The following is a 9223-nucleotide window of genomic DNA, read 5'->3' on the forward strand; positions in this document are numbered from 1 at the left end:
GCTAGGAAAGTAGGAATGCCAAATGAGGTACTAATAGAGTATACAAAATCCCTTGAAGATAAACAAGATTTTAACTAAGTTCAGAATTTATTATCTTTAAAGAGATGAAACTAGGATAAATTGAAATTTAATGTGTACGAAACAACAAGGATTCTTTCAAATTAGTACACCATTCAATGAAAACCCAAGTTGGTCCAAGGAAAAATCTCCCTTAAAAGAAGGTGCATAACAGGCTAAAGGATTGCATTTTACAGCATCTCTCATGGACCACTGTAAAGAGTAGATCACATTCCTAGGCTTGGACCACACTTGAACTTTGAAATTTCTTCAAGTTATATTATTGGCCAGTGGTCAGATTTCACCAACATTACATATTGGAATATAATTCCCTACATCCATGAATGTCAACTAATTTAGTTAACAAAATCTTAGAAGTATAACACGATCTTGGATGGAATCCCGTTTACATTAATGTTTTTTATGAGCACAATGACACAGCAGAATCAAACACAAGATTGCTTGTAATTTGGAGAATATTCATTGATAAAATTAATATATATCCAATCAATTCAATATATGCATTCTTTCTGCAATCTAAAATGAAATTCTAACAATCTACCAAATTACTAGCAGAACCAGTACAGGAGAGGCTTGAATTTGGAGAAACAAGCTTTCTAATTTTCTCCTTGAAACTATTTTCAGTGTACAATGGGCATACAAATTCCACAAAATAAAGCCCATAGAAGCCGTAAATCTGACCTAAACTACCCGTTTCAACACCATAGACGACCACAAACTTCTTGTATACCTTGATTTTCGAAGGGGTGATTACTATACAGAAAAAAAGAAGGGAAAATTTCTGCACATAAAAGACGGCTAGGGGAGCAATTATATCAGTATTTCTGCATCTTAGCTGAACTTGGGAACTTTGTTCCAACCAGATCTGAAAAAAATAAAATGGTTATCTTCTTCCTTTAGTTTCTGTGGTTCGAACAGGTGGGAGTGTTTGTGAACCACCCCCAAGTGCAGCAGCAGCTGACTCAACATGTGTTAGAAGATACTCATATATCTTCTTTCTCAACCTATCGATTGTTTCACCTGATACACGAGCCACGTCTTCTTCCTCTTCTTCCTGCTCCTCGTCCTTGGCTGAGCCTCCACCTATCTCATCTAGCCAATCATTGACACTCTTCAGTTGAGTAAGCATGCCAGCTATTTGACCATTGTCTGACAATGAAGAAGAGTCCACATCAGCATCCAAAAAACGCTCCACAAACCCCAAGAACCAATTCTGTGACTCAGACTGAAGTTTCTCAGCCAAGTCCAAGTACTCATCAAGCCCGTTTCCTCGGTCCCACTCTGGAGGAGGTGGTGGGGCACGAGCCTTTTGGCTAATTAACAGCTGGTCACTAGCTCGACGTGGAGTCCCAGGAGAAGATGTCTTAGAGCTAACTGATAAGCGAGGTTTAGATACGGGCTTTGGAGATGCATTCTTGCTTGCATTTTCAAGAACTATAAAGGCTTGATTTCCAGAATTTTGTTTGGGATTCTGAGGTTGGGAGGATATTGGAAGCGATGTTAATGTTGGTCGATCACTATATACAGAGAATGGTGATAGATCTGTGGCTAAGGCAGCATTAACCCAAGAAGCCGCCTGCTTTCTCCGTTCTGACATTATTTTTTGTGTTTCTTCAGACAAGGTTTCTTGACTATCTGGGGATGAGCCAATTAGAGTATTTTTAGACAGGGAATTGACTGTGAGAAGGGCACTCTTTAAAGTTGAGTGTAGAGTCAAGAATTGCTCCACTGCTGGCTGTGGGTCATCTTCTTTGGCAGATGAGCTTAAATCGGAGTACTTGCTACAATCGGGAAGAAACAAGGAATTAGTTAAGTAAGCAAAATTACCAGAGTACACGTGTAGACCACAAAGCGAACAATTATATCCAGTACTACAATATCTAAGTTTGAACATCATGTTGTGTACTAGGTGAAAAATTAAAGATAACCACAATCAAAGGGAAAACTATTGTCTTCTTTAAGCGGCTTGGGATGTGTGAACAACTCAACCCCAGAACCAGCACGTTACTCATCTATTGAGACACTCATCACTTCATCAGCCTGAGCTAATGTACTCAATCTACAGCTAATTCTCACATGACTGACACCCTGTCTCAAAGGCAGTGCTAGTGACAATGTAAACTAAATTTCTTATGTGCTACTTATACAAATAGCACATAAGAATCAATATGCACGTATTGACACTTGGGACACATTGCATACAAAAGGGTCTTGACAACTGTACTCGAGTCTGAGTAACGTAGCTTTACTATTGATCATCAGAGTCAACTGGCCTCCTAATATGTCTACAGCATTTCCATATTACATATATTCTGGTTGGTAAGAAGAATAAAAACAGCCCTACCAGGCCATAACCTTGTACAGGTCAACCCAGCTTGGGTTAACGGGCTAGGTTTTTAGGAGTTGGGGGTAAGGGTAAAGGATCCAAACCTCAAGATTGGAAGGTGCAATACTTACCACTAGGTCAAGCTTAACTTGATACTAATTAATCTATGTCAACAAACACAGCTTATCACCAAAAGAAAAACACTGCAATCAACAGATATCCCTCGCATGTAAGGAAAATCCAGATATAACAGAAATACAGGATAATAAGATACCACCATATTAATTTATAGATAAAAATACCTTAAGCAACGAAGTATACTCTCTGCGGCTGAAGCTTCTTGCATTGCCTCTATTGCAGCCATTTGTGCTGAATCTCTAAGCTTCAGAACTTCCTGAAGGAAACATATCAAAAAGAACTTAAAAACACTATAATGGCTCTGATCTAAATTGAAGGTTCATATATAGATATGCTGAAACTTATATATTAACCCAACTTTAAGTAATAAGATGCACCAATAACATTAAATTGAGCGGTCATTTGGTTGCATGCAGGGCGTTTCATATAAAACTATTTGGTTGACAGCAAGAAAAGCTTTTTGTCGAAAGTTAGTCCTGCTTGGGTGACTAGGTAAGCAACTTTGGCCATGTTGTGATTGGTAGAATTTCACAAGTTATAATGTTGTATAACTTGTGTTCTTATCATTTAAGCTATCAAACTCAAAAAATGTTTCTCCCAACTTCCTAATGTATCAATGAGAGCCAAACAATCACTAAAACCGTATCATATTCTGTAATGTAATGAAAAATAATGCTATGAGATGAATCTGATCATTTGCAATCCAGACAACTGCAAAGGAAATACCTTTCCGAGCTTTGTGACAGAGGAAGGAAGAGATGACCACAGGACACTAGCATCTATCAATTTCCTACTACCGGCAGAGACCTTCACCAAATTATTTGGAAACCCATTGCTAGCATTATTATCCACTGATTTCCTCCCAATAGAATTTCTCGGTTTGCTTGATCTATCAAGATCTTCAATTGCTCCATTAGAAACCAAAGTTCTCACAGATGTTTGATCTTTAGCTTCCACCTTTGATAGTTTCGAGGATTTTTGGAATTTAATCTCTGCTTTGGCTGATGACCGTTCATCTGATGGATTTTTCTTAGGCACCTGAACAAAGATGAGCAAATTATTGTCCACTAACATTAATCAGACTTTAAATGCCATATATGCAGTCTACAAACAACATACTGGTTGTATATTTAAGCACATGGTAGAACTATGAAAAAAAATCATGTTTAACCATTGAGAATTACATAGAACAGATATCAAAGCTGTATAAATGCAGTTTTTACAACTAATCAGCGTAGATTGTTAAGAGTGTATAACCTATCACTCATCCTTGGCCCAAAAGGCAGGGAAGGATTGGACAAGAATAGTGTCTCGACATTTTCAAACAACTTCAATGCTGATGAAAATACTTACTGCAGAAACTAAAGAAGATAAACAAAAGCACTTACAGAAGTACAACGAGCTGCAGGGCTCGCATCAGGCTTCCCAGTTTTTATTTTCAAGTTATCTCTACTCTTTGTCTCCATGCTTCCTTCCCAACTCCTCCTCAATGCTTTCGGTCCCATATCAATTACATGAGCCAGTTTCTTTGGTGTAGACACAGAAGGCTGCCTCTTAGTCACAGGACTCGCTGCACGAGCAGAACTGGACTTCTCAGCCAGTCCTAATTTAGCAGATACCTTCTCCATTAAACCCAGCTTAGGAGTCCCTCTATCACTCTTGATCTTTGCCTGGTGCTTGACCCCACTAGAAAACTTCTCAAATGAAGTAGGAAGCGAATAACAACTAGTAGGTGATGACGGTATAGACTGAGAACCCAAAGTCTTTAACCTTCCCAAAGCCTCTTTCCTATCCACAGAACTCACAGAAGTTTTCGATGATATAGAGTTTGATCGAACAATCGACGATTTCTTATCTACCTTCTCATCTTTTCCAAAACTATTCAATTTAGAAGGAGGAGCCTTCTCTTTACTGCCAAATAATGACTTTGCAGCTGATTTTGATTTGTCACTAGTTTTTGACTTTGGAGAAGAATTATTTAAGAACCCTAAAGAATGAGTTGCTACAATATCTTCCGGGGTACCAACACAAGGATGCCTCCCAGGAACCAGCCTCACGCCTCGAAGAATAGGGACCGGGGAGGCAGCCTCAAGCCTATCAACATGAATGTATTGACCCAATTGAATCTTATCACTAAGAATTAGATCATCATGCTCATCAGGAAGTGCAACATAAGTAGCATGAGACGAATCCGAAACCTTCAAATAAAACCCTTGGTTTTGAAACAAATCACCACCTGCTAATGCAGGAACAATGCTCACAACTTGCAATAGAGAGGACCTATGTTCACCAGCAACTTTAACATCTGTGTTCATATGCTGTAAAAGCTTTAACAAAATCCCAGGTACTAAAGTAGCCATTGCTGTAACCTTCAATGTGCATCACTCCAACAAAACCCCACAAACTATCTAAAAATTCAATTGAACAAAAAACCACAATTAACACCAAAAATTAAATGATATTCATTAATAAACATAACAGAACAAAAGAAACATACATCTACTACAACAACAATGCCAAAGTCTACATTAACCAAGATTTTAGGGGTCAATTAACAATAATAATTTTCCTATTTCATTAATTTCTCTATTGATATGATCCAAAAATTACTTAACATGTGAACTGGCAATGGTTAAAGCAGCTTTCTGACATCTTAGATAGAGACATAACATAACACAATTGCCAATAAAATTCAATGGAAAAAAAATCAAGAAAAGTTGAAAAAAAGGCTCAATAACCCAGATTGAAAAGTGGATCTTGAGGTCCAAATTCACAGGAAATTGACAATTCAACAAAAACACATTTACAAAAACACCACAAAAATAACATAACAAAGATCAATCACAAAAACTCAACCAAAAAAAGCTTCTATTTATCCAACCATAAAAATGCAATAAACCCAGAAATTAAAAAATTACTCACCAAATTACAAAGCCCAAGAACCTAGATGAACTATGAAGGTTGGCAAGAAGCTTAAGAGTCACTCAAGTCATGTGATTTTCTCAACACCCAGAATTTTATTTTATATTTAATTTAAATAGCAAACTTTTATAGTAGCTAATAAATAAGATGGTGACTGAAACTTCTGATTCCTGGGATTTTTTTTCAACAGAGAAAAAGGAAGATTGAAGGAAGAAGAAGAAGAAAGTGGGGTTTGAATGCAAAAAATTTAGAGAGAGAAAGATAGAGATTTAGAGAGAGAAATAGAGAAAAGGGGGTTGAGAACTACAACTCAGAAGAAGACATAAAAATCGTAAGATCACAAAAAAAAAAAAAAAAAAAATTAAGTTTTTTGGCCCACAAAATTACAGAAATGAGGGTCCTTTTTTTGCACCTGCAAGCCAATGAGGCAGAAGAAGCTTACTGAGTAATGAAGCAGGAAAACTTTATGAACACTTCTGAAATATTTTGCAGCATAAATTTTATTTTTATTCCAGAGGAATCTGAATTTAATTTGTTATTATTATGAAATGTACATCTGTAACAGTTAACCAGAATTTTTATTTGTATTTTTGTTGCAGATTTAAGCAGTGGAGTATAATTAAGCCTAAGGGTTACATGGGAGGCTGGGATTGTTTTGGATATTCTCTTTATCTATTAATTTAAGACCTTATATTAAATTAAATTGTTGTTATTCAGTTTAGGTACTTCCAATCATATTGCTTGGATGGTGTTAAGTTGTTAACTCCTCTTTTGCATCTTAACGCGGACAAGGGCTATATGAGGGTTTTTGGTTCACAAAAGTTAGGTACAAGGTATGGATTTAAAATAGCTAAAAGATTATTTCCTCCGTTTTTTTATTTAGAGGGAGTTCACTAGTTCAGTGAGATTATCTTTTCAATTTATTACCTTTCATAACTTTATGCATTAATTACTGTGTCACTTTATGATTTCACTTTACTTTTATTATTTAAAAAATAAAAGAAAAACAATTATTGTTAGAAAAGATATATATTTTCAAATTTATCTCAAAAATCAACTTGAATTTTCCCCTTTAGTTTTGACCCATTGTCATTTTTTGGTCGAATTTTAAAAATTTTGACCATAAATTACTGTTGGTTTATAAAAAATAATATAGTCATGACTGAGTGGTCTGATTAAATTCGTCTTATTGTATATTTTATTAATATTACATTTTTATAACATTTACGTGTATGGAATTAAAGATATAAACGTTTTAAGACTTGTCTTAAAGACCGTGTACAGTAAAATGGGGCAAAAAATAGGGACAAAGGGAGTAGAAAAATTATAGACTAGCAAATTTATACAGAGTAACAATTTACTTTATTCATTTTTTGTCTTTAATTTGACACGTTTCTTTTATTACATTTGTCAACTCATAAATTTAATTATCAATCAATAAAAGAAGCGAGTTGAATCAAGTAGGCAAGGTTAGATGTTGAAATTTTTTTTTTTTTTTTAAAGTCTATAATTTTATTCATATATCAAAAAGTGTTTCTAATACGGAATATATGTCACGTGACACCCTTCATGTATATATTGAGACAGTTATAACAAAATTTTACGTAATTAGGTTTTATCATAAATATACATCACAATATCTAATCAAAGTAAAATTTGTTATGGCTCAAACTTGTGACTTTAAATTGAGTTTCTCATCATCCCTACCAAGCAATTTGATAATGGAAATGATAGACTTTGTACATGGCCATATAGATTAAGGGTTTGTTTTGTTCACCTTATTTCACTTATTTCAGGTTTAATCAATCAATTACATTATACTAAAGGCGAAACTTAGAGAACACTTGGCAATATAATATAAAGAGTTTTCCCTTCAAAACAACTTACTAAAAAAACCTTACTTTTATATTTGAATCTAAATTTTGACTATTGATTTGTACAAAATCTAAAACAAACTTCTTTAAATATCACATTGCCCATAATTAACTATTACATATTTAATTATTTTCTTTCACATATATACTCCTATCATACTAATTTTTTTTTTTTTTTTTTTTTTTGAAACAATACATTTCATTTTTTTTTTTTGAAGAAATATATTTTATACTTTTTGATACTGAGTTATACTTTTTTGATAAAATTTATTGTTGTTAAAGTTATTTGAAACCCGTGCATTGCACGAGATTTAATCTAGTAAGTTCACTAAAGTTCAGTTCAGAAAAAATAAATTTGATAAGAGTTATCCAAATTTAATTACAACTAAAATAAGTTTTAATGATTTCAGATAACTTCAGTTAAATTCAAATAAGTTCTAAAGAATAAATTTACAAAAAAAAGAAGTAGTTATCTTATTAATCAAATATGGAGTAACAACTAGTTCTTTTATCTTGCTTGTGCAATGCACATGATGTTAGTTAATAATCATGTTAATATGAAAGAAATAAATTGAAGATGGAAAATATTGGAAATAATTGGAAGGTCAAATTATGTGTTTTGGAAATAATGTCAAATTGTCAAGCTTGTGACTTCTTGAAATTTTTATATTAATATATATATATATATATATATATATATATATATATATATATATATATATATATATATATATATATATATATATATATATATATATATATATATATATATATATATATATATATATATATATATATTAGTTGAACGTCATGATTCGGAGTTGAAATATGGATATGACCTGGTTCTTTTCATACCCGGTTTGAAATAAATCACACTAAAAAGGAGGGGTAGATGAAATTTGAATGACTTTTGTATCACAATAGCTCTGATACCTTGTTAAAAAATTATATCAACCAAAAACTTAACTTGATAGTTGAAATATATATTCTATATGTCAAATATAAAACCTGAAGGGTTGTATTTCAAATTGATGATATATTTTTTTTTTATTAAGCAATTGTCAAGCTAAGTTTTGTTATCTTTAATTTATTCTTACTTTGTATTATTTATCACTTCTAGAAAAAAAAATACATAAAATCAAATTAGATTATTAATTTTGATGTCAACAAAAAAAACAAGAAATTTACAACAAATCAAAACTAGAATTAAATTATACTTCCTCTGTTTTTTTATAATTGTAACAATTTGACTTTTACACTATTCATGTGTTTCACTTTGACTAGCTTTGACGATTTATACATAAATAAAAATATAGTCATGTGGGATATTGTTAGATTCGTCTCTATTTGTACAATTTTAATATCTAAAATTTATAATTTTTATATATTGGTAATCAAAGAAATTAACGATTTAAAACATAAATCGACAAGCGTAAAAAGAGAAGTGTTACAACTTAAAAAAAAAAAAAAAAAAAAAAAAACAAACAGAGGAAGTATCATAATAAATCAAACCATATAAAACCTAAAAAAATTTGCACCAAAGCACCTTAAATTTGGCTAAGAGAACATCTTTATGTTGCAAATTGGTGACCATAAGGTCCATAACATCTTAAATAAGGTTAAAATAACATTGATATAAATGAAAATCAATTTTTTACATACTAACTCCGTTCCATATTTTTTACAACATTGAAATATTTCATATCTCACAAATAATACCACAAAATTGCAAAAAAATATGTAACGGATAGAGGAGGACCTTCCACCGGGGCCATTCGGGGCCCGGCCCCCCGGTAAATTATTATAATTGATTAGTAAATGTACTTAAATAACCTATATTATCTTATAAATTATTGAGGCATATTTTTTTATTTTTTTTCTTGAG

General features: G+C 32.7%; 1 protein-coding gene across 2 annotated transcripts; it reads right to left on the reverse strand.

The window, feature by feature from the left end:
• Window positions 1–515: 515 nt before the first annotated feature.
• LOC145582909 (protein CORTICAL MICROTUBULE DISORDERING 2-like) lies at window positions 516–6146 on the reverse strand. Of its 2 annotated transcripts, none has more exons than XM_081639961.1 (5): window positions 5907–6146; window positions 3931–4950; window positions 3269–3580; window positions 2707–2798; window positions 516–1859 (listed from the first exon to the last, which is right to left on the reverse strand). In XM_081639961.1, the coding sequence occupies exons 2-5, from the start codon at window positions 4900–4902 to the stop codon at window positions 962–964; spliced, it is 2274 nt and encodes a 757-aa protein (XP_081496087.1). In that variant the 5' UTR covers window positions 4903–4950; window positions 5907–6146; the 3' UTR covers window positions 516–961. The 2 variants fall into 2 exon arrangements, with proteins under 2 accessions (XP_081496087.1, XP_081496086.1); XM_081639960.1 differs by lacking the exon at window positions 5907–6146 and adding an exon at window positions 5465–5777.
• Between the last annotated feature and the right edge of the window lie 3077 nt (window positions 6147–9223).

The sequence above is a fragment of the Chenopodium album genome, chromosome 15 (assembly GCF_948465745.1).
Source record: "Chenopodium album chromosome 15, dcCheAlbu1.1, whole genome shotgun sequence".
In the NCBI taxonomy this organism is placed as follows: domain Eukaryota; kingdom Viridiplantae; phylum Streptophyta; class Magnoliopsida; order Caryophyllales; family Amaranthaceae; genus Chenopodium; species Chenopodium album.